Genomic DNA, 25,791 nt, shown 5'->3' on the forward strand with positions numbered 1-25,791 from the left:
TCGCAGTATCGCTAAAATGGAATATGTTTGTGATTTTGTTGCGGTCACGAGTTCACATATATACATTCATTACATGGCATGAATTCTTTCAATCGATGCATCAATGCGTCATTCCATTTCGATGTAACTGGGGTTCAAAATCAAGATCAAAATGATTGAAATTCAAGCCTTGGTCACATTTTGCGATGGAGTGAATATTTGATATGCAGCTGTTTGGAGAGATTGACGATGAAAGTCTGCTGTTGTTGTTTTTATATTCCATAAATCTCATCAGACAGTGTTGCCGTAACGCAATATTTTTGCACCATTCTAAACTTTCCTGGTGACTGCGCAAAAATAGTCTACAGCAGTGATTCTCAACGTGTGGTGCACAGGCTCCCTCTGGTAGTCCGCAAAAGAATGACTGATTACTGTTCAGTTGCAGTTCACTTTTAAGTTCATTAGCATTAAATTGTTAAGAATTATTTTTATTTATTCTTTTTTTTTTTTTTTACATTTATTTAGGTCTGATTTTTTTTTTTTATTAATTATTGTTTATTTATTTAACTTTCCTATTTGTAATCAAAGTGTTATTGTTCAAACTCCATATGTACAAAATAATGAAATACGCATTTATTTATTTTGTATTGGTGTGTCTGAATTCTCCTTCTTGGTCTTTTGCTTTTTTTTTTTTTTGTTTTTTGCTTACAGTAACTGAAAATCCACTTTAACTGAAAATCTTTCCAGTAATTCCTTCTTATTTAAGAATCAAGTGATTAATAGAAATATTTTGCATCAGCTCATTAAATAGGTGTGATAAAATAAGCATGAGCATGACTCAGTGTTTATAATTGCGCTCTAATGGACCCCTCAAGAAGTCAGCATTTAGGTTTGCCATAATGGCAGTTCTTTAAATTGTTCCCCATCAATCATCCATATTTTGCTGGTTTAGTCTTCCAGAAAGTTTGAACTCATGAAGCATCTACACGTCAGCTGCGGCGAGACTTAGTACAATGTGCGTCATCGCCCTTTAAAGTTCTATTTTAATCAGTGCTCATTGAATGCCCTGCTGCGTGATCAATCAGCTGTGCTTGTAATTACTGCATCGAAACAGCAGATTATTGATCTGCATTCGGAGCTGGATCCGCACCTCCAAAGCCAAAAAAAAAAAGGAAAAAAAAAAACACCCCAGTCGGTGTCATCCGTATTGGACCAGAACTGCCTGCTTCTTCCTGCATTGATCTGCATTGAGGACAAGCAAGGAGATGATTAAAAACACGAGGTCTTATTGAGTCTGTCCAAGGGATTCGTGTTTTCTTTTTTGAACTACAACAACACAAAGCAATGCTCCTTGCTTGGACACTTCACTCGGTACCGCTAATGACATCTGTGGCCGGAGCCTTCAGGGTTTTACCCAACTAAATCCAGCTTGTAATAACACCTCTATCATGTGCCAATGACTGTCCAGGAAGCATCAATACTACACAAAAATGGACCCTCAATTCAACAAACGGACTCAATTTGTTAGAGCCAATTCATCCAAACCCGTTGCGACAAAACCCAACATCCACATTTACTGGGAGAAAGAGAAAAATGCAACGAAATGACGAGAATAAATGAATACAATTTCGTGGAACAGGTTGTGAGGTCAGTACTTCCACTGCCTAATGATTTCCACTTCAGCAGACTCAAACATTCTGCTTTCCTCACAATAATTATGCTGCATTTTGATTGTCACGTCAGAACATATTTACTGTATCATGCTGAGAGCTATTTGTAATATTTATAATAAGATGCATTATTGAAACGCGTCGCTTTCTTCCCTCCTTCCTGCAGGCTGCAGAGCGGCATGAACCTGCAGATCTGCTTCGTCAACGACAGCGGCAGCGACAAGGACAGCGATGCGGACGACAGCAAGACGGAGACCAGCCTGGACACGCCTCTGTCCCCCATGGTAGGCTCACCTGGCATCAGACATGACCCCCGGGTTGCGTAGATCTCTCGGTTTTGGCGGCCATATGGACGTGCGCGCCCACGTTTTCTGGCCCGTTAACCAATTCTTGGGCTGCAAATGAGGAATGAATTGGAATACGCTCAGCCAGGCTACGGATGGCTGGACACATTAACCTTCTGTCAGCCTGAAACACAGTTAACACAAAGAGAGGGAAATGTTCGGCCTTACGCTTCTGCTGATGTACAGAAAAAAAAAAAAAAAAATCAGCGATGTACGTGTGAAGTCAGCGATGTTTTGAAATGGAAAGGTACATCGGGGAAAAGTAACCGAATATTACTGCTGATCGACTTTGAAAAATATTCAAGTTGCGATTTCAATCCTCAATATTGCGATTGCGATTTACTATGTGATTATTTTTATCCTCTTCCCATGTATGTTTTGACAAACAAGGAATGTATTCATCTGTATTAAAGTCAAAAACATCAAATGTATTATACATAAATGTTTTGGTCTTATATGTGACGCTCAAATAAAGCCAAATGATCCGTGAATTACTATGAAAGATCATTTATTTATCTACTCAATAAGACGTCTTTTATTGCGTGCGTTTAAAAAAAAAAAAAAGAGCAAGAAGAGGACTTTCGACAATTAATTGCATATTAAAAAAAAACAATCACATTTAGATTATTTTTGTAAACCATACTGGAACATATTGCAAAGGGACAAAATTAGGAGAAAAACAGGCCGATGGTTTTATGTGCTGATGTTTCATCTCTCATCAGAGCAGGCGGCATCATTTCCCGCACATAAAATAGGACCGGTCAACACCCTAAGTGCAAAAACGGGCCTTTTCCAATTCTCTCTTCTTTTTTCCCGCAGTCCAAGCAGAGTTCGTCCTACTCGGACCGGGACACCACTGAGGAGGACTCCGAGTCCCTGGAGGACATGGACTTCCTGAGTCGGCAGAAGAAGCTCCAGGCGGAGGCCAAGCTGGCGCTGGCCATGGCCAAACCCATGGCTAAGATGCAGGTGGAGGTGGAGAAACAGAACCGTAAAAAGTCGCCTGTGGTTGATCTGGTGAGTGGCGCGCTCCTTTTCGTGTTTTTTGTGTTTTTGTTGTTTTATTTTTTCGACATGAAGGATCGCGATTCTCATTTCTACTCAGCTTCAGCAAATCTGCTCTACATTCTCCTGCTTCTGTAAATTATTTAAATATTTGGCATTTTTTTACTATAATCATGGACTATTGAATTATAGAACAGAGTACCTGTAAATTTATGATTGACCTTTCTTACAAGTTATTTTTTCCCATCATATAGCATCATGGTCGCTGTTCCTAATATTGTGACCCACGGGTATACAAATTGAACAGGCCCTATCCGCGTTATGAACATGTCACAGGAAGTCTGCGTTTAAAGGAAGTAAGGCCATGTTCATCATTATTTCATCTTTTTTTTTTTTTTCTGGTTCGCTGCCTCCCGCAGTAGCACACGCACACACACCCCGACACGCACACACCGCAATGGCGTCATATGTATACACGTCGCATTTCCACCGGCTTTACTTATTCAGGAAAGTGGAGGCAGGCCGGGCCCTGCTGCATCCATAATTCATCCAGCGGAAAGCATTGACTGGTGTGGCGAGGAACGGAGCAGTGCTCAGCAGTCAGAGAGCATCGTTGTCACATCCTCACTGAACACACAAAGAATCCGAAAATGGATCAAGGCCGCACATGCCTGCAACATACACTCAATAAAACAAACACGTAGACAAACGACCATTCGCGCTCACACTCACACCTCGGAGCAATTTCGAGTGATCAATTAACCTACCGAGCATGTGTTTTGGAATGTGGGAGGAAACCGGAGTACCCGGAGAAAACCCACGCGGGCACGGGGGAGAACATGCCAACTCCACACAGGAAGGCCGGAGCCGGAAGCGAACCCACGACCTCTGCACTATGAGGTCAACGAGCTCACCAGTCGGCGACGGCGCCGCCCGCCAGTAAATTAATTTAAAAAATTTTTTTGTATGTTAAAAAAATCATTGAAAGTGAAAGTCGTCTTTACACAGATATACGCTCATAATCCGACAATTGTTTTTATTTTCCTTTTTTCACTTAAAATCACAAATATATTCTGATGAAAACGTAGCTTTATCTCTGGAATTCTGACTTTTTGGATTGAAAATGATTATATTTCTTGAGCATGTTGTTGGCCGCCTGCTCTTCCCGCTCGGTTATTTTAGTCACAATGACCGACCGGAAGTATCCTGCCAATTCAGCAAAAAATGACATTTCCGAACATCCAGACTTTTCTCGATGCAACTCGCCTTAGTCGGGGAAAATGTGCCACTGTATTGTATTGACTCGCACGTAAAGCTGCGCTTGGATAGTCCAAACATAACATGATGGAAACTAAATTACTGTCTGGACTCAGAACGTCGGAGAAACTGGCTGAACGGAGCTTTGTGGTGATCACTTATGTGGAAAGAATCGTTCTTGAGTGTGATCAAATGTACTGTTTTTTCCAACCTATTTTTAGGCTTTAACCAGCTTGCATCGTTTTATATAGAAATGTAGTAAAAAATAAATAAATGGTTGATCTCCTGGCATTCGAGCTCTCACTCCTACGGTGATATGATCCATCTTGTGAGGAAAAAGTAACACGATATCTCAACAGATTGAATCTAACGAAGAACTAACTTATCACCTCATCGCCCACTCTTGTTTTTATTATGACATGACGACTGTAAACTGCTGCAAAACGAAACTTAGCCGACAGAAATATGAAACTGAAAGGTTGCCGGGGAAACTAGCGAGAGGTCATGCAGATATTTACAGTGTGTTTATTGAGCTGATCTCACTGGAGATGGGAGGGATAAGTAGGCTGTGTCATCTCATGTGATTTTTGTTGTTGTCGATTGAAAACGTGCGCCAAGTGTTGATTGGATATGCTCGCAAGTCATTTTCTCAAAAAGATTTAAAAGATATCAATCATATTTGGTCACAGTAAGGATATGAAAAGAGCTGATAGTATAAGGAGGAAGAGGCTCTACTGCCCTCTAGTGGCCACTTGGAACACGACAGTGTTGTTGAGTTCATTTGCTTTTCATTTTGCATCCACAAACTTCAGACTTTAAAGACTCACTCGGCATATTTTGTAACTTGCTTCATAGGGAGCAAATCTGATTTGTAATTAACATTCTTTACCATATTTGCAGGCATTTTATGTCAACTTGCATTGTCTGTGATATTGGAAAAAATGGAAAATTGATGAATGCAATCATTTAGGGCCGTGGGATGAAAATGTATATCCTGTCAATGTGTTGACTTGTGTTTTGTTGTGTGTTTCCATTCAATTTCCTATTTGCATTCGTTGTAGTCGGGAGTATATTGTTTTTAAAAAATCAATCAACTGAAAAGCAATAAATAATTGTATTCAAATTAGGATTTTTTTATTTTATAGATTTTTTTACATACAATATTTGACCTTTTATTTTATTCTTATACTTTTTTAAAGAACTATAGCAGTGGTTCCGTTTTATTTTTTGTATTTTGATATTAACTGAAATTGTTGAAACAAACCTTGTTTTTACTTTACAAGAATCTGAATGAATTTAGATTCCTACTCACATTCCATGTTTTTATTTTATATCAGTTATGAAACCATGGATTAGTTTCTTTTTTTATTATTATTACTTTTATACACGAACAAATATAGAATAATAAATGTACAATATAGTTCTCGAAATACTATATTCTGTAAATGGAATTGAATACGTGATTTTCCTTCATGAAGCAGAAATATTATTTCGTATGAATTATTCCCTCTATTTTCTGTAGTCCTGCTCCTCATTTGGGTCACAAGTGAGCTGAGCTGCTGTGTGTGGCCACGCACATAAAACCATCGAATCAGAATATAAACTACAACTTTTTTCAATTTTGAACTCTTTCCTTTTAATCTGTTGGCCAAAAACCACTCCATTTGTGTAATATTTTGTGAAGGCTTGTCATTTGTATTCAATCCGTTGTTTGGTTTGTCCGGCAGCTCCCGCACATGCCTCACATCAGTGAATGTCTCATGAAAAGAAGCCTGAAGCCCGCCGACCTGAGGGACATGACGCTGGGACAGCTCCAGGTCATCGTCAACGATCTGCACTCCCAGATCGAGAGTGAGTCCACACACACACACACACACACACACACTCTCAATACGCTGTACAGTAAAACACACGACTGTATCTCTAACCTCAACTTTCATTTCCGGAAGTGCTCTGTGAATGTGAAACTCAAATGTGTCACCTAGCTTAGAGATTTTTTTTTATTTTTTTTTTTGCCGTAACACCCCCGCCCCCCTTTCGTGTATTTCACAACAAATAGTTTAGAGAACTAAAGGTTCCTTGTATTGTGCCTCAACTTTTAAAATTGTTCCAACTTGAATGACTGTTTTAGCCCATCAAAATATCAGTTGCGGTTTTTATAGCGTATAATTTACTGCCACTGAAGCGGACAAGGCATTGACCTTTCAACTCAGCAGAGAATAATCTCTCGCCTTGTACACAACAAAATAACAAAAGTCCCCACAAGTCCAAAACTGCGAGCTAGTTTAGAACTGACTTAGCACATTCTTTTGTTGGGGGTTCCTCAGGGAACGGTACTCGAAACATGCAACATCCTTACAGATAGTGAAACTTGTTGGGGTTGTTTTGATATCTTTGTTGTTGTTTTAGACGAAAAATAATTAACATCGCACGTGAATATGCATTATTAGTCACCTTAACGTTAACTGTTGTCCCGATCAAGTCTTTTTTTAGAATTGATTATTTTCATCGAATAAACGGTCAAGAGTTGTTTGAAACTAGGGCGGCGTCTCCGTACCAATCGTCCATAGGCGTGCTTGTGAGCATGAACGCTGTCAGGGGCGCACCTGACCTCTCGCCCAAAGACTCCAGGTCACCCGCCACTCTAATCGTCCTTACGTCTCCTTCTCATCTCGTCCGTGCTGCGTAGGTCTCAACGAGGAGTTAGTCCAGCTGCTGGTGGTCAGAGACGAGCTCCACATGGAACAAGATGCCATGCTGGTCGACATCGAGGACCTCACTAGGTGAGGGACACTTGTCCAGAGATTCAACTTGCTTGTCTTTCGGGTTTGTGTTGAGGTTGTAAATTCCACCTCACCATGGATCCCTGGTTCCAGATATTGATCCAACTGGCCTGTGAAGAGTCGGAATTCCAAGTTTCAGGATTCCAGATTTCAATTCAGTCGTGCTAGAGTTTGATTTCTGTTATAATTTCGTAAAAGAAATGATGCCATGACCCACAACTGGATTTCGGCTGGGATGGCATTTGTCCAAGCATATTGTCCTCTTTGTCTCCCTTCCAGGCATGCTGAGAGCCAGCAGAAACATTTGGCTGAGAAGACTCTATCCAAATAAGATGCGGCACTCACCCCCGTCCCCCGTCCCCCGTCCCCGCTCCACCTGCCCGCCCTCCACTGCCTGAACCAAAACGAACCTCGCCCAAACCATCTCGCGTCCATCTTGATCCAAATTTGCCCACGCTCTCCCCGCCCCTCAATCGCCAGCACAGAAGACCGCCGCCATCTTTCATCCGCTTGCGTGGCTTAATCCAGGGGAGCTCATCCTACTTCCCCCGAAGAAAGAGGAGAGGAAAGGGATTGTGTATTGTCATGGATTCTGTCCCAGCTTCCTGTGCAGTGATCGGCCTTGCTTCGCTCTCGTTTCCTTACAACTTTCGACATTCGCCACTAAATTATTACTGTCAAATGCAAAAATTGTGGGAAAAAAAAAAGTCAAGTCATAGTGAAAACTTTAGTAGAAAGTCAGTCTTAAGATTAAAAAAGGAAAAAAAAAAAAAAAAGAAACAACACTGTATAAAAAAAAAAAAATGATGGCTAATTATCTTCGGAGCATTTTAAGTTGGACTGTAAAATATTTCAACCTGTTTTTATTCTGCACAAATGGTAGTTTTCAACTGAGAAATGTTTAATTGAGGGTGCTAAAAGAGTGTAAAAGGAAACATGCCTGCCTTGTAGTGGAGTCGTAGCTTTTGGTAAATCCATTCACTCGAATTGCTCTTCAACATTTTGTGAATGTTGATTTTTTTTTTTCCCGACACCAGTCATTTTCCAAAAGAATCGGTGTGTTAATATCGTTTTCATCCTACTGTGTTCAGAAACTTTATTTGAGGGAAGAACATGTTTATGTACAGATATGTAAAATAAAGAATAAACTTTGTTTCATATACGCTCGGCCCTGCCGCGCTGTCATTTACCAAACACTTCCTCTTTCACCGTTGGCTGAGCATGAGGTTTTCACCGCCGCTGTTTACGCAGGTCATCCTGCATGTGCGCTCACAGAGTGATGCTCAAGTGAGTTTCACTGTCTGAAGGCCAGGAAACTCCTGTTGTCTGACACTCGCTCACCACTGCAGTTTCCCCCGCCGTGCTCTCTCTACGACTGCATCGCTGGTCTGATGCAAGGATTTCTTTGATGTGGTCGAAAAGAGAGAGACGGGCAGACGCAAGGAGTGCATTATGTCATGTTTCAAGCCTGGAGGAAATTTTTACATTCGCTTTGAAAAAAAAAAACAAGGGCTATTTTCTATCATCATGCATCCGTTTTTTTTTGTTTTTTTTAATGCATTTATTGGATTTTCAAATGCATTATCATTTTACAAAACATTACAAAAAAATTAAAGACAAGATAACATTTAAATTCTAAGAATTTCCCGAACTAAGTAAACACACCCTGTGCACTTATAATATATACAATGTTTTTTAAAGTTAAGTTTAGATAATAAATACATTTGAATTTTTTAACTAATTAATTGCAAAAAAATATGTAATTAATTTCAATTAATTCTAATTCTAAATTGAATAATGTCTTGGAATTTATGTGAAATCACCAAATATGAAGTATATTTAAATTCCATGACTGTTCTAGTAGCATTCCTTGAATACGATCTAGACGGCGTTATCTTTAAAAGCGTCTTTCTTCGAAACAAATGTCAAAACGGATACAGTACATTTAGTTCTTCTCCACACAGGAAGGCTGCAGTAGAATAGAAAGTAGTAGAATTAAATGATATTTAATGATCTCAATATATCGGGTGCGATACGATTCAAGAAGGTACATTTTCAAGTAAAACGATTGGGATGGGATCTTGAGTCGATACTTTGGCCAAGTTTATTAATCTGCAACACCACGTAAAATCTCTCCAAATCTATTCAAGATAATTAAGTCCAAAGAAACAACAAGTCATCAGCAAGGTCAAACCGATTTATAGGGATTTGTACCTAGTGGGCACCGCTCATAAAAGACAAATCGATACGTATCTCCATCCATGGGCGATGATAGGATTCAAGGACATTATACATAAACTTATAATTGAAATATTTGTGTCATTATTTAAAATAAATAATCGTTTCTCACTGTGGTTATAAAATGTTATGTTTGTCTTCAGGCTCATATCAATAGCGAAGTCCTAACGCTTCACGTTGAAATTTAAAATGCGTTGCACATAAGTCCAAAAAATAAAAAATAAAACACCTAAATAAACATTTTAAAACGACTAGTTCTTAAAGATTAATTGTGAATGAAATGTCCCATGTTAGTTTTCGAGCTCAAGATAGACATTTATTTTTTTAATTCTAATATTTATTATCCAAATAATCTCATGCCTCTTGGGCACCCCCTGGAGTAAAAACAAAAACAAAAAAACAAAAAAAAACATAAAAACCGACCTATTCGACTATCGGGTGAATTTAACGCACGAAACCCAGCGGCCAAAAACCGCCTCTGCAACATTAGTCACCAGGAATTGAACATTTTCCCCCTTCTACTGTACTCATCACACAGACTTCTTTTTTTTTCCACGCATGAGGAAATGACATAATTGCTTTTGGGTTGCCTTTTGCTCACCACAGACTCTCTTCCAGAGCGTGGGCGGGAATCTCCCCCTGAGAGCAATCCAAAGAACAACATATAAAGACACCAGGTAAAAAGGCGACACTTCATTGAACGCACAAGGCAGCGCAAAGATGTCAAACTTCCATTTCTGTGAGTCACTTCAGACAAAACATGCCGTTTTGGTGCATGTTGAAACTCTTGACTTGAAATGTTTCTCTCCCCTTCAGACGTGATCAGCTGTCTGCTCGTCACGTCCACGCTCAAGTGGCGCGCGTCCACGTCACTGCCGGTGCGCGCGCAGCTGAGCGCAGAACAGTGCGCAACTTGCTCCGGGCTTTTCATCAGCCTCTTGAGAAATATCTCAGGACTCCTCGACAGCGTAAGTACTTATTGTTATTGAAAAATCATCATTATCAGCAACAGCACTTCAAACTGCACCGTGCGTCCTTTTTTTTATGTCCTGAAGTCTGTTTTTTTTGTTTGCGTTTTAAAGAACGTTTTGTGTTACGGCCTCATGTCCAACAAAGCAACCGTGAGCAGCTCGGCCGAGACGGTGCAAGCCTGCATGCCTGACATGCAACAGGTGGCCCTTTTTGCTTTGTTATTGTTCACGACTTTTATTTTGAAGGCATACTTTTTTTTTTGCTATTTCATCCTTTGTAAGTTTTCGTCAAAAAACGAGGCCGATGTGTTATTTATAAAAAGGAAAAAAAACTCACTTAAATAAAACTATTTAAAAAATGATTTGCATACATTTTGAATAAATAAATGTATAAATAAATACATTGGCTGGGAACCAGGCCGATTTCCCGGAAGCTAACTGGGGTAGACTCCAGCACGCCCGCGGTCCTCATGCGGATTAGCATTTTGGACCATGGATGGTTTTAATGTAAATACATGTTTAAAATAAATTTAAACATTAAGAGCAAATATATCGTATTATAATTGCACTGTAACAGTTAGACATGAGAATTACTGCTTTATAGGGAGGGCACAGACAGACAAATAGACAGTTTTGAATTTTAGATATTTATTAAAGTTCATGATAAGATTAATTTCATTTTTGTATCCTTTAATTTACACTGAAAAAAATGTGTTGAATTGATTCAATTTTATCATTTTCATCAAGTGGTTCCACAAAAAAAAAAAAAAACGATCTTCATCCCGATATACACCTACTTAAATATATCAGAATAAAATAAAAATCTGATAAAATAAAATAGTGTTAATTCATCGTTTTTTGTACAATTTAGGGCTTGACCAAATTAGATTTCTTTAGGGTGATAAAATAAATTAAAATTCCGATCATCGATTCATCAGCTAATTAATAAAAAAATATATTCATAATGCATAAGATAAAAAATAATGGGTCTCTTAACACAAATAAATAATAGGCAGAATATTTTAATGCTTCGCAACACTTTGTCCTTTCGTATTTAACTGTACAACAGAGAGATTTTTTTTCGGGGAGGCGGGTTGAATGTGTGTGTTTTTTTTTTTTTTTCTTTTTCTCATGGACACTTTTCATTCCTCCATAGACTTCCAGCTGCATGGCACCAAGAAATACATCCTTCAATGAGGTAACTCTCACATACACACATTTTTGAAGTTTAGTGACTTAACACAACTATAGGCCACTTTGTTGCACACTGGAATGTGATCCACCACAAGAGTGTCATCAAAATTCTGTCATACCCTCGTTGAGCCAATGCATTTGCTCCTCACAGACTCAGTGTTTGCTGAACATCATGAAGGACATCGTCCACTATGATGCTCTCATTCAATCCTACCTCAAGTTGACACTCAGAAGCCCCAAAGAAGAAACAGCTCTTCTGAGCCCCACCCTGGAAATCATCCACAACTTGAAGGTTCGAGTTTGTTTTGGTGTACGTCATCTGTCGGGTCAACATGGGAATGGTATAAAGTAAAAAATATTCTTCTTGGATGGCCTGACATTATTTTTTTGTTTGTTTGTTTTTATAGAACTGTTTCCCCAAAGTCAATGGAGGGAATCCTGCAGAGGTATTTTTATATTATATATATATATATATTTTTTTTTTTTTTCCGGCGCATTTTTGGACACGCAAGGTTTCTGCCAGACATTGACAATATGTTTAATATCCTACCCCGTGCACATATTTTTTTACTTAAAAAAAATGTGTGTGTGTTTTCAGGAGGACATGTCCCATATGTGGGGAGACAACAGCTTCACCAACCGACGGGAAATGTGCAAGATGATGAAAGGCTTCCGCATCCGAGCCATCACCATCAACCGAGCGATGGGCTACATCTCCACGGGAGACCGCCGGAAGTAAATCTCATGCCAAAAATGTTTTTTTCACACAAATGCAAGGGGGAGGGGGGAGGAAAAACACAATATTCAGCGCTATTAGCCCTTGAACATTTAAATCCAAATGTACCAAGCAGCACATCACCTAAAATACTTGAATGTAAAACATCAACACTGAAATAAAAGCTAAGCAAGTACGACTCCAATTCCAGTCAAGTTTGGAAAACAGAATAAAATAATTTGCAAATCATGTTCAACCTATATTTAATTGTATACACTACAAAGACAACATTTTTAATGTTAAAACTGATCAACTTTATTGTTTTTAGCTAATTATAATTCATTTGGAATTTTACGGCTGCAACATGTATGAGATAAGATGGGACGGAGCAATAAACGTTTGGGAACTGAAGACATTAATTTTTGAAGCTTTGCAGATGGAATTCTTTCCTATTTCTATTTGTTCAACAGTCGGCAGTCTCCGTTGTGGCATTTTACGCTTCATAATGCGCCTTACGTTTCCATTGGGAGACGGGTCTGGACTGCAGGCAGGCCAGTCTAGTACCCAACCCCTTTTACGACACTCTTATGACACTTGTAGAATGTGGCTTGGTGTTGACTCTCCACATTCTCCGAAACTTTTGATATTAACCTCAAACAAGTGTTTGATGAGCATTTCTCAAGTTTTTTTTTTCTTTTTTTTTTTTGCCATCTGCCGCAGCTTTTTTTGGCACATACAGCCATGAAATTCCAAGTTAATGATTATTTGCTAAAAATAATCAAATGTATCAGTTTGGACATTAAACGAATTGTCTTTGCAGTGTAATTCAATTAAATCTGGGTTGAACATGATTTGTTCCAAATTATTGTATTCTGTTTTTATTTATGTTTAACACAACTTCCCAACTTCATTGGAATTGAGATTTTTGAGAGAAGAAAAATCCTCGCTCAAAATTGGTACAATTATGTAGCCAGGCAAATTTCATGGGGCACAATTGTTTATGCCCCAAAACGTGTTAGGTTTTTCATTTTCTTCATTGTCAACTGTGGAGGGTGGGGGGGGGCACAAAGCATGGCTGAATATATCGGTAAACTAATGTAACAACAAGGTGTCAGCATTCGCGGTGGCTAATTTATAAGTGAATCTATTTGGGAAGAGAGTAAATGTGTTTTCTATTTATTGCACTTATTTATTTCCTTGACATGTATTTTTCACCATTTGTAATAAAGCATTTTTTCCACGTCAAAGTTGCATTTTTCTCAATTTGACTCATGGAAATGTTTGTTGCTTTATGTGAGCACTATTTGTTTAGCGAACAAATTGGTCCAATTGCAGCTGGTTTTTTTTTGCAAAAATTCACGCACAATATTACTACGGTGATAAATAAAAACAAAATATTAGCATAACTGCATGAACTATTTTACTTTTGTATTTAAATTAGCTTCATATCATACGACGTTAGACATAATCATCAGAAAAAACTGAAAATAAAAGGCTGCTCATTTTACTGAGGTATGTGTTTTCATCATAGATAGATAGATAACATCGTCGTTTCAAAGATTACTTGACTTTTTAGAATTGGAAAAAAAACAACAAAAAAAACTTCAAACACAACGTTTGTCATCACCAACGGGTTATTTTAACCCAAAGACAGCAGGAGGCTTTCTAACACAAAAATAAGTTACAGGTGAAACATTTAGCATTTTTCAATAAATAAAAACGATTAGTGGATTAAATTAAAACCAAATAAATACATAAAGCTAAGAGACGACAAAGGTTTGATGCTCCTCTTCCTCCGACGACGAAGGGCAGGATGATCACGATTCCGCAGAAGATGGCGAGGATGGCGAGCTTGTGATCAGAGCTCGAGCAACGGCGGCCCTTCTGTGAGATCGACGTGAGAAAATGGAAGATGAGGAGAACGCACGGAAAGGAAACGCGTGCTGGTGATGAAGGTGCAACTTACTTAATGGCGGCGGTCTTCTTGATGACCCACGGAGCGCGGATTTGAGCGCAGTGGTAGCCATCTTTAGTGTAGAAGCTGCAGGGGGCAAAAATGTTCACTGATTAGCCACTTTTGTGTCTTTTTTTTGTCTTTTTTTTTTTTTTTTTTTTGCACTGTAAATTTCATGTATTTATTAATTTTAAACTTTAAAACATTTCTATTTGTTTTAACAATATGGTGTTTATGTGGCTAGTTTAACACAAAATGTCATACGTCATGCACGTATATAATATAATCAAAAAGGACATCCTGATTTTTAAAAATATTTTTAATTTAATTTTGTTTTAAACTTTAATATGGGCCAATTTGGAATTTGCAATTATTCTGGAAGTTTCATCTTTATTTCATTCAAAGTTAAGACATAGAAATAAAGCATTGCTGTTTTCATCTCCAGTTTGATTTCCTTTTTTTCTCTTTTCTTTCTTTGTTTCTTTCCATCTTTCTTTTTTTTATTTCTTTCCTGCGATCCATGTGAAAACCAAATTTAATAGTAGACCTACCAAAATCACACAATGGGATTGTTTTGACCATTTTTGGTTGTCTGTGGCACTTTTCAAAATGTCAATAGTACTGGTAAAAAATAAAATAAAATAAAATGAAATAAAATAAAATAATCTGTTGGGATGAAAATGTTATCAGGACATGTCGCTCAACTCACATGACGGCAGGCAGGCATGGCGGTTGAGATACTTCCACTCGGAATGCAAACACTTCTTCCGTGATTTCCTTGCTGCTGACCTTTTTGCAGCAGTCGGTGGGCTTCCCCACTGGACAACAACACAAAAAGAAAATTTGAGTGCTGTCATTGAGGCTTTGAACAGGGAACAAATCAAGATTTTCCACACAACTCACCTCCATGACTGCACGTGACTACGGCCGCCAGCATGGCCATCACCATCAAACTCTTCTGCAGGCTTCCTGTGTTCAGCATTTTGGGAAGCAATAAGATGGATGAAAAAATGTCTTGGTTCGTCTCTCTTGAGTCTTCGAGGGGTGAATGAAATGACCAAGCTCGTTCGGTCAAATTTAAGGCGTAAAAAGCAGAAGTGCGTGAGTCATTCCTTCAACTCGTTTTCCCTGTTCAGGTTCTCTTCCTTCGAATTTGTGACACAATTGTTTGCGGGAAATGACTAAAAGTGACAAGCGCCGGAAGCCTTGTTTCTCAAGCAGATGAGCAAACGGACACAACGCCCAATGGAAACACTTTTACTTGATTTATTAAATGGTCCAAATGATTATTGAAGTATGAAATATGTCGCTTAATAAGGCTTGCTAGCTCTCAGATTGAATGTTAACTAAAGCCGCCCTAAATAAACATGCATGGCATACCAAATGTTCTCCAAAGTTCTCTAATATATACATGAACATCCTTTTTAAGATCATTCCACAGCATTTCAATCAGATCACGTTCTAAATTTGAGCAGGATAAATCATTTTTCTTCTTCCAACAATTTTTATGAATAAGGCCGGAAGTGTACCCAGGTCGCAGCCAGAGGGTGGGGGACTGACCGGCAAAAAAGGGTCAAGTGCCCAGCTCTGCACATATGGTGTATTGAAGACAAATGTTTTACCACGAGAGCAGAAGTTGTCAACCTTTTTGAAAATAAGACCTACTTCATGATACCATTTTGATAAACACTTCTGAAACAACAAATAGTCAGATGTTATTATGACAATTAATGATCTTCATTGTTGTGAAGACACCGATCATCAAAATTTCCAGCAGTTTTTGATCAACTATTTTAATTTAATCTATTTAATTTTGATTTATGATTTGTGTCAATCAAAACTTAGCATTTGCATGAATTGTGCTCGTCATTCCAGATAGCCTTCAGTGTTTTTCCTCTCGTTTGGAAGACCACCTGAGTGAAACGGGGTCATTTTGAGCGGGAAAACCTGTTGCCACGTCAGCCTGTGATTCATCAAAACGCCAGCAGATGTCGCTGCAGACGGCGATATGCACGAAGACTATTTCAATTTAAACCGTCGTGGGCAGGCAGGAACTGATCGTAAAATGTATTGATAGCAAAAGCTTAATGCGGAATTACGACGAAGGAGCGCCGTGATCACGTGACATGTCTTGACTATCAACCCCCAGTTTTTCCGTTTTCACCTCTCCATCTTAGATGTGTGCACTATTTTGAGGGATGTCCTCATCTCCAAAGGAAGAAGAAAGGGGGAGAAGAGAATTCTCTCTCCCACCAGAAACTGTAGCGAGACACAATGAGGGTGTTGTCTCAAAGCTCAGAAACTTGTGGGGCGGGGCTTGGGGGGTCTCGGCGTTGCATGAGTTGAAAGTCTCCATAAAATTTACAATGCATCTTCAATGGGTGCTGTTTCATGAGACGCATATAAAGTGTGTTAATTAAACACGGTCTATAAATCACCGCAGCAAGGGAAGTTGATTGTAATCATTAGCTACTAAATGAAGCACACACTTAACAGCAGCGTCACCAACTCCGGTCCTTGAGGGTCCTCATCCTGCTTGATTTCGACCAGTGGTCGCCAACATTTTTTTCCGCCTCAAACCGGTTAATACAAATCCATAACTTTTGCGGAACGGCAAATGGTGTTAAGGGGGGCGGGGGCACCTGGTACTTGTTGCTAATGCTAACAGCTAGCTGCTAGCTTGTAGCTGCCATTAATGCGGGAGACTTGTGTTGGAGACCACTGTTTTAGATGCCGAATGTAGATGTAGCGATCATAAATAAAGGTTTACTACAGCAATTTTATGGCATTTTAATTAAAAAAATGATTAGTAATCCTTTTATAAAAATTACAACAAATGTAATTAGTCATGACCTTTTGTTCCCCTCAATTGTCATTGTGTAATCACGTACAATTTTTGATTGATGATTTTATTAAACATATCAAACACAAGAATACAAGATTTTTTTTTAAGTAGCAAATTGCAATCAGAATTTAATAGTTTATATGTTTAATTTTGACACTTTTTTTGGAAGTCTTTAAAGACCTTTTACCAAGTTATCGTCGCACTTCAGTATTATCTATTCTATTAACAAAATACTTTTTTTTAATGATTATCATATTCTTATCTTGACTCATTCATTTCAATGTGGAAGGATGATTTGAGTGTAGACAATCTGGACAATCAGTCTTCAACAGTCAGACATAAATGATGCTGAGTCACAACACTTAAGTGTGCTTACCCATCAAAGCTGCCTCAAAGAAGGGGAGGGGGATCGGGGGGGTTTCGAATCACAGTATGAGAACGCCGTAAGAGCGGTCTTGTACGGTTATTCCCCACTCTTTCAAAACGCAAAGCTCAGCATAAGCTTCCCAGAGACGTTCCCTTGAGACGCCCTCGCTTTGTTCAGATTTTTTTTTCCGGGCCTCCGAGAGCTGTTTTTCATCTCAAATAAAGCCGTTAAGCCAATAGCTACACATTTGGGGAAACCGCGTCCAAGTTCACGCGGTCCATCCAGTGACCTTGGTCCCGTGTCATCCCATCTCCTTCCCATTTATCACATCAGGCTCCATTACGCCCCATAAAACAACATACTGATACTTTACAAACCGCCCCCAATGTCAGTATAGCGTCTTTTTACGTTAAAGTAAGCACGCACACTTGATGCGGCCTCATCCACTTTAAAGACCTCAGAGGCGACCCGGGCGATAAGACGAGAGGAAACAGGCCCCAATGTGGGTGTGAAATAGTTGCGGTGTGGGACTTTTCTGTGTTCGCACAATGGACAACTCAGTACTGGCCATGCTTTCTATTAAGCGTTCAAGCCGACGGGAATACGCAGATTGACGATGACACCCACGCGCGGGCATCCCAGAGCTCTCGTCAGGGAAGTACTCGTTGTGGCGCAGCAAAGCGGTACAAGTGTCTCTGTTCTGGCTGCTCAGTATAATCAACAAGAAGAAGATTCTTCCACAAAGCCCCCCCCTCAAAAAAAAAAATATATAAATATATATATATAAATTATATATCATAATATAATATATATATATATATATATAATATAATTATAAACTAATATATATATGTATATATAATTTCCCATTTCATATATATATAATTTCCAATTATTATATATATTATTCATATATATAAAAAGGGATTTCTGATTTATATATATATATTTTTTTTATATACTTTTTTTTTTTTTTTTTTTTTTAGCGGGCAAACGAATAGCATCGGTGACAACCCCAGAGGCTTTCTTTACACTTTACAAACATTTGTTGAACAATTACGTTTGGGGAGAAATTGGATGGACTATGCTGAAGCTGTCCTACAGGGCGGCGACCCTGAGTCAACGAGTTACGTCTCCAAGTAAAACTCCGGGACCTTGACTGGGTCCATTAAGAAAATTTGAGGCCCAACAGGGCTTTCTTTGTTTCATAATGCAAACGTGATAAGCGTGACATTGACCGTCAGGGTGGCCTGCACATCAATGTCTCTGACAGATGAAAATGAGCGCGGCCATTCATCATGGCGCGAGCCTAATGGAGACCGTGAGGCTGAATTATTGAAGCACAACAAGAAGCCTTTGTGGAGGTGCGCGTTTATTACAGCACAGTACTACAGTCAGCGTGTTATCGCTGCACATCCAGAAGGCGTCAGCTTGAAATGATTCGTTCACTTAATGCAGCAAGGGAGGAAGATGACTTTTGTGCAAGTGCCATGTGAGTGTGCAACAAGACATCACTGATTGTGTCCATTTGGAGCAGTGATTTCCAACCTTGATTGAGCCACCAAACAAAAATATCACAAAATGTGGCATAACGCTTACGTGCAATAATTGCATCAAGCATGCGACTGATTGACTTCAGACTGTTGCTTTGTTCATTTGAAATGCTGTTCCAGGCCTTTGCCGCAGCCTCTTAGTTTTTTTTTCTCTTCAGGATGTGATATGCATTCTCTATTGGGTTCAGGTCATTTGAGTTGACTTTGCCTAGCCTAATGCTACGTTTACACCAAATCCGTTGCGAGCGTTTCGCTTTGTTTAATTCACTAGCATTTCACCGCGGAGGTGACGACGACGTTTCTGGGAGCAAACAATGGACAAAAAGTCATTTAAAAAAAAAAAAAATTAATAAAAAGTTCATGTAAATAATATTGCCGTCTTGGTAAAATTCAACAGCTGTAAAAGAAAAAAAAAAAAAAAAAAGCAAAACATACCAGGTATGCCAAGCTCATTGCGCACTTGTCTCGAAGCCTGGTCATGGTTTTTTTTTGGTTTTTTTGTCTCTGTAGTGGAAGCTGGTCAAAGCTCTGAATGTCCACCGACAGCAACAATAATTAAATCCTCTGTTCTTCTTTCTTCTCTTTTCAAACAAAGGGCAAACAGGGTCGACTTTTCAATGCTTCATTCCATCGCTCCAAATGCATCATTCGCGTCGCCACGCATGCAACCGCACCTGATATCGAGAACTCCATTGACTTCAACGCTCGCAACGGATTTTGTGCGAAGCGACCCTAACCACTTTCCTCCCCTCTGATGAAGTCGTTTATTGTGTCGGCAGTGCGTTTTGGGTCATCATCTTATCCTGATGAGTTCAGAAGCATTTTTCTGGAAATTGTCAGACAAAATAGTTTCAGAGTTCATTCTGTTGCGACCATCATGAGTTGCAGACGCTTGTTGATGTGAATGTTGCTCCAACATGGAGAAAGAGTATCTGCACTGGAACTAACTTGGATGTACTTATGGGTGGTGGGGGCGGGGGGAGCAGGAAGCGGTTAGTTAGCGGAGCCTCGCAGATGAGACAGTGACAAGCTGGAGGAAATGCTTCATAGATCAAGACGATTAAAAACAAAGATGGCAAAGATGGAGAAGGCACCGTTTGGAAATGACGGGCGGCGGCCTGGAAGGGATTGTGCTCTGCCCAATGAGCTTAATCTTTCCCTCCAGAAAGAAAGCGGCATTTTTCGACACGTTTCAAAACACTTACGCCGCTGAGAGCTGTGATTAAAAATAGCAGCGCATGTCAATAAGAGCCGCGCTGAGAGGCACAATGGCAGACATGCCGGGAAAAACCCACGGAGGAACAGTATATGGACTGGAGAAAAGGGGAAAAAAAAAAAAAAAAAAGATTTGTGAAGTCGTCGCTCAGTCAGTGGCTATCGATTGTGTATTTGTTTATTTGGTTAGACAGAAGCCCTGCTCGTGTTTCCGTAATTGAGGCAGAGTACAGACTAGAAATACGATGCTGCATAAATTGAGGCGCATCATGCCGACCTTCGGCTAAACTTTATGTTGTAAAGCTGCAGTAATGAGATTTGCGATCTTTTGCATTAGGACCTTGAGACTATTGAGGTTGGAACTTGCCCTTCCAAACCTTGTTTTAGAAATACAAACGGTAGTTGCTCGTAATATCTAAAACTAAATGATTCCAACATCCTGGCCAACATTTGCATACGAGCAAAACCTTATTAACAGGCGGCCTCCAGACAACATTTTTGGAAACCTGCATATGTGACACTTGCTTTGCGGCGTAGGTTCAATTCAACAAAGGAAGGCCAGAGCCCGCATTTCAACCTCAAATTGTGTGACTGTGAGTATTCAGTATTCTCAATTTAGTAATATTAATTGGGCCTTATTTATTAGATTAGAATCTATATTACCTTTTTACAGAGCTGGGCACTTGACCCCTTTATGCAAGTCAGTCCCCCTGCCCTCCAGCCGTAATCACGGTACAGAACCGACCTAGACCCTCCGGCCTTATTCATAAATTGTCGGCCCCGACCCAAAAAAAAAAAACGTCCGCGTGAGAGAAGCTAACGACAGAGGTTTATTTAAACATTATTAGCTGACTAATTTATTATTCAAATCCGCCTGGCCTATTATAGACTTATGATGGTCTTATTCATCTCCTTCGTATTATTTGTCTCCTTCTTCTTCTCCATAAACGTCACCAATGCAAGTGAGTAAGCACTGTTGGTGTTACAGGAATTGTGGTATTGCCCCCCCCCCCCTTGTTGCAGGTGGGAGGCGTGGGTCACATGATGTCAGAATAAGGAAATACAGGCACGCTTGAACTTCATACACAAACATTTGGTAGTGGCGCTTTTCACGCGTTCTCAGACAATTTTTGTTCTATTTCGCGAGTAGGTTCATCACACGGGTGAGGGCCGATTTGGGGGCTGGATTAAAATCAACCTCCGGCCTTTGTTAATCAAACCCCCTTTTTAAAACATGTCAGTTCAAATTGTCATTCATCATATACAACCACCCAGTTATTTTAAAGTGTTTGTGTCCGATTGGCTTTCGCAGCGTAATTTAACACGAGCGAGCGTTTAAACTGCACGTTTACTTTTATGATTATGTTCTTGAATGCTATACAAACGCTTGGTCCTCAAGGGTGATGCTGCACTACAACGTGAGTCCAGACACTCAGCTAATGGTGGTGGAGGGAGGCAGGGAGGGAGGGGGGCGGCACGGGCGGGGGGGCATTACAGCCCACAAGGCAAGGACTATTCATTTTTTATGAGAGGGGCAGATCCGTTGGCGCCTTGCATCACCGACGTCGACTCTGCTGTGGCCACCAGGCATTCGACGAGGGTAGAAAGTAGCCTAGCCTCTTTGGGGACTTCCTTCAGTGGCCAAATAGGAGACCATATCCTCAAGTACTGTGCTTAACGCTAAGTATGAATGTGAGGTCATACTACTTTGTGTACCACACAGTGGATTCATTGCATGGAATGGGAGAGAAGAGGCGAGAGATAAATATAGGGTAGCATGGCGGCTTCGTCGTGAGCATGATCACGTTCAAATCATCTCAGTTATTCTGGCCTAACGCTGTACGTCAAATTGACGTCACGAGTCAAGATGGCGGCCAAATGAACTTTGGGTCACTCCGAGGAGAGCGGAGGTTGTTTTTCTGTTGTTTTGATCCATTTATATATTTAATGATGCAAGCTGGTTAAAGCCTAAAATATGCGGAAAAGAAAACAATACATTTGATCACAGTCAAGACCAATTCTTACCACTTTAGAAGTGCTCACGAGAAAGCACTGCAGTCTTGGTTTGCGTCCATTCCGAAGCGTCGAGTTCCACTCTCTTCAGTCGGTTTAGCCACCTTGACGTTCAGAGTCCACACACTAACATGAAATGATAATTTTACATCATGTTCATCACATTATGGTTGGAAAATCCATCTGCAAAACAACAACTGGGTATGATTTTCTGTGAGCTTTTTATTCTAGTCAGAGGCAAAAGAAATACATTACGGCGGATTGGTCTCACCTGAAGAGCGTTGCATTGTGGGTGTTAACAGAAATGCCTGCATGTTCGGAATAAGTATTTTTATCTTTAATAAGCAGTCTTGTGGGTGAATTTAAGCCCAAGCTCCAAAAGTGGAAGAAGTACAGTTCTCACACTCTACTAAAGTAGATGCAGATACTCAAGTAGATGTAGTGTTTTCGCGGATTCATGTCCTGGAAAGAGGAGAAAGTTTTTGCCACTTGCTGTCGACTGAAAATAACATCGCAGTTGCTCAGGACTCAGGTAATGACCAATCGCGGCTCAGCTACCAAACGTCACATGACCAAACTCAGAAAAGAGGCGGGCAAGTGGGAAAATGGCCGCCCTCCGATATGGATTAAAAAAACTGAATTTTCCACCAATGCAATGTTAATCAGAATCCCGTTTTTAGACTAGTGGGGGAAATGCATATAGTATTATAAACAAAGTATTTGACTTGAATTTCTTAAGGCAAAATATTTAGGGGGGGTTCAAAACATGACAAGTTATTTTTTTAGGAGGCTGACATGACAAAAAGTGTGTGCGCGTGTTAATGTTAATCACTGCAAACGCTGCCTTTAAATTTACAAATTCATTGCTGTTTAAGAAAAAGCATGCTTACGATTAAAAATGTGTTTATATTCAACCGCCAGCAGCTGCAGCGAAAGCAATAATAAATTCGGGCATCCAGGTTTTTAAAAACGTATATTTAAAAAAACGAAATAAATGTTAACAAATGTAAATAAACGTGCATTATAATAGAGTAACAACGTGTTGTATTTTTACTTCGTTACTTCCTACCACTTCCAAGTTCAATGTCACGATGTGTATTCTATTTGTACTTGGAAACGGACGTGAGCTCACAGCATCAGAAATTCATGATGCTCATCAATGATCCACTCCAATCACAGAGATCTTCCGGGGAGAAGGAGGAGGAAGAGGGAGGGTGCGTGCACCTGCTGTCCCGCGCCTCGCTGCAGTGAGACTCGGATCACAACCTAGCTCGCAGCGGAACAGCCGACTTCCACGCCGCACGCTCATCAGGGCGGGGATTGTCAAAAGAACATCACTCCCGGTAACGATGCCCCGTCTCGGCGGCGGCGGAATCACCGGCACCCTTTTCTCGACTTGGCTCATCTCCGTCTGTCAAGCCCTGCGGAGCTGCGGGGAGGTCCAGTGCGCCGACGGTCAACAGTGCTGCCCGCCCATCGTCGCCGGTAACGGGAGTCGCAGCGGGGACGGAGGTGGTGGAGGAGGAGGCGGCGGAGGAGGAGGAGGAGGCGCTGGCTTAACTGTTCGGTGCTGCAAGCTCCCGATCCACGTCTTCTTCGACAATGTGGGCTGGTTCACGCGGAAGTTGTCGGGCATCCTCATCCTGTTGCTGCTCTTCGCCATGGGCTACTTCATCCAGCGGATAGTGTGCCCGAGACCGCGGCGCCACCCGCACCAGGACCGCGGGGAGGAGCCCTCGCTCTTCCACGGTCACGCATCCGCCTCCCAGGACTCCCTGCTGGATCGCTACCCCGAGTGCAACCCGGTGGACTTCGCCTCGCCCAACCTGCCAGCCTACGATGAGGTCAAATATTTGCCCACGTATGAGGAGAGCATGCAGGAGATGCACCGGGACCGCTCCGACGACAATTTGCTGGCCGAAAACGAGACGAGCAGTCCGGACAGAGGCAGGGTGGCCGAGCCGGGGGCTGGAGAGCACAGACTGGATGTTCTGCAGGGGTCGGAAAGGCAGCAGCCTAGCCCGCGGACATCTCGGAACTCTGTCTGACGGAAACCAAGTGCATTAAGACAATATCCTGTTCTTATTTTTAGTTGAATTTTCCTCTCAAGTGCAATTTTAACACCAAATGTTGACAATAAAAGAGAGACTACAACAGCCTTTTGTATGCAAATGAGCGCCTGGGTTATGCAAATAAGATGATTAAAAATGTTCTTTGTGTCAAGGACAGCCAGTTTAAATCATTAGGTTGGGCATTTCAATTGTGGGTTGTTACCGATGCAGCTTCTTCTAAAAAAAAAAATATCTAATTTGTATTCAAAAAGACTCCCCCGTAGGAATCAATCCACCTCAATGTCCCTTAAATCTGCCATCTTCAATCTTTTAAAAGTCTCATGAGAAGGGGAGAGGGGTGTGGGGTGCATGCAGGAACCATTATTCATTCCACGGCATTGCTGTCTAATGAAATATGAGGTGACCTTTTTTGCAACAATCCAAAAACTACTCTCGACACCACATACATCACAGCGCCAGGATTTATGTTCAGATTACATGGATTAAATAAGCAGGAGAATGGCATTTGCTTTAAGTAAGTCATGCAAAAAAAAAAAAATTTCCTAGAGAACATTTCACAATTAGAGACCAGTCTGGTTTCTTTTTCAAAGCAGCGCAAAGTGGAATGTGATTGCGGTGGCGCATGTAATCCAACACTGGCCGACCATGACTGATGGCCTTGCTCCGCCAGAGAGAAATCTGTGGGTGGATGGGGTTAGCACTTAGAAGCACAAATCCATGTTTAGAACCCACTTAAGGGCCAGATGAGAGGGGAGTGACCCCCCGAGAAAGTGGTGGTCATTTTATGAGGCTTAAGAGGTGTGAATGCTGAGTGACTTGCTCACATGTGAGACAGCATGATTTTCTGTAGCCTCCATGAAATTTTAACGAAGGGTCATATAAAATTGACATCTGCCCATGGCAGCACTAAGGACAAGGTTGAGTCGCTTTTCCTAAAAATAAATATGTAATATGGGGACAGGCACAAGAACATAATTGGCAGGGCACAAAAAAAGTGTGAGCAGTTTAGTTCTGACTTTTTTTTTTTAATTCAGTTAGTTTTACAATTTAGAACAGGTTTTCTCTTGTTTTCAAAATGTTTTTGTTTTCTCATTAGTTTTAGTATTAGTTTTATTGTTAAATATATAATATATTTGTTGAATGAGAGATGTCCAGACACGTTTCTGGTACAAGCGTAAAAATTTATTATTTTTTGGACGTGTCTGCTGCCCAAAGTGGCAGTCTATGTCAGTGTCCTCAGCACTCGTTAGTTACAAATCTGTACGGTACACAATGCCACACTTTGAAAAACGGTAACATTGACGTATTTGTCGCAATGCACCTGTGTACCGAGCATTTTCTTCATTGAGGCCGAGTGAAGTCTCAACTTAGGACCCCTGCAAAAAACTGCACACCCATGCACATACACACGTACATGTATATGCAAGAATACAGGAACTACTTATGAAGAAGTGACACTGGTTTTGTTTTTTTTCTTTTATGCGTTTTGTTTCTTGAGTATTAACTGTAAAAATATCTATCATGTTCTATAAACACATCACAAGCATGACTAACTCATAGACAGAATACAAAGACTGTTCAGATCAAGGATGAGTGTAAAATATCTGATTTGATAT

General features: G+C 40.4%; 4 protein-coding genes across 4 annotated transcripts in view; 3 read left to right on the plus strand and 1 right to left on the minus strand.

The window, feature by feature from the left end:
* The window catches only part of schip1 (schwannomin interacting protein 1), a 202,803-nt gene extending 195,316 nt beyond the window's left edge, over window positions 1-7,487 (plus strand). Inside the window, exons 11-15 of the mRNA XM_088300538.1 lie at window positions 1,816-1,933; window positions 2,813-3,010; window positions 5,983-6,106; window positions 6,945-7,038; window positions 7,318-7,487. Of these exons, the coding sequence (XP_088156664.1) occupies window positions 1,816-1,933; window positions 2,813-3,010; window positions 5,983-6,106; window positions 6,945-7,038; window positions 7,318-7,369 (586 nt within the window). The 3' untranslated portion in view covers window positions 7,370-7,487. The remainder of the gene's footprint in view (window positions 1-1,815; window positions 1,934-2,812; window positions 3,011-5,982; window positions 6,107-6,944; window positions 7,039-7,317) is intronic.
* A 7-nt stretch (window positions 7,488-7,494) lies between these two features.
* Window positions 7,495-12,836, plus strand: il12a (interleukin 12a). Its single transcript, XM_088300539.1, has 7 exons — window positions 7,495-10,015; window positions 10,093-10,244; window positions 10,359-10,448; window positions 11,404-11,445; window positions 11,593-11,733; window positions 11,849-11,887; window positions 12,040-12,836. The coding sequence occupies exons 1-7, from the start codon at window positions 9,997-9,999 to the stop codon at window positions 12,178-12,180; spliced, it is 624 nt and encodes a 207-aa protein (XP_088156665.1). The 5' UTR covers window positions 7,495-9,996; the 3' UTR covers window positions 12,181-12,836.
* A 667-nt stretch (window positions 12,837-13,503) lies between these two features.
* On the minus strand, window positions 13,504-15,132 carry LOC148333228 (C-C motif chemokine 3-like 1). Its single transcript, XM_088299798.1, has 4 exons — window positions 15,014-15,132; window positions 14,820-14,928; window positions 14,123-14,197; window positions 13,504-14,040 (listed from the first exon to the last, which is right to left on the minus strand). Exons 1-4 carry the CDS (start codon window positions 15,090-15,092, stop codon window positions 13,974-13,976), a joined length of 330 nt encoding a protein of 109 aa, XP_088155924.1. The 5' UTR covers window positions 15,093-15,132; the 3' UTR covers window positions 13,504-13,973.
* Window positions 15,133-23,268: 8,136 nt separating this feature from the next.
* Window positions 23,269-24,257, plus strand: c15h3orf80 (chromosome 15 C3orf80 homolog). Its single transcript, XM_088301169.1, has one exon. It carries the CDS (start codon window positions 23,453-23,455, stop codon window positions 24,149-24,151), a length of 699 nt encoding a protein of 232 aa, XP_088157295.1. The 5' UTR covers window positions 23,269-23,452; the 3' UTR covers window positions 24,152-24,257.
* Window positions 24,258-25,791: the final 1,534 nt, after the last annotated feature.

The sequence above is a fragment of the Idiotropiscis lumnitzeri genome, chromosome 7, assembly GCF_059441095.1.
Source record: "Idiotropiscis lumnitzeri isolate Australia: NSW breed Sydney's pygmy pipehorse chromosome 7, RoL_Ilum_1.0, whole genome shotgun sequence".
Classification (NCBI taxonomy): Eukaryota; Metazoa; Chordata; class Actinopteri; order Syngnathiformes; family Syngnathidae; genus Idiotropiscis; species Idiotropiscis lumnitzeri.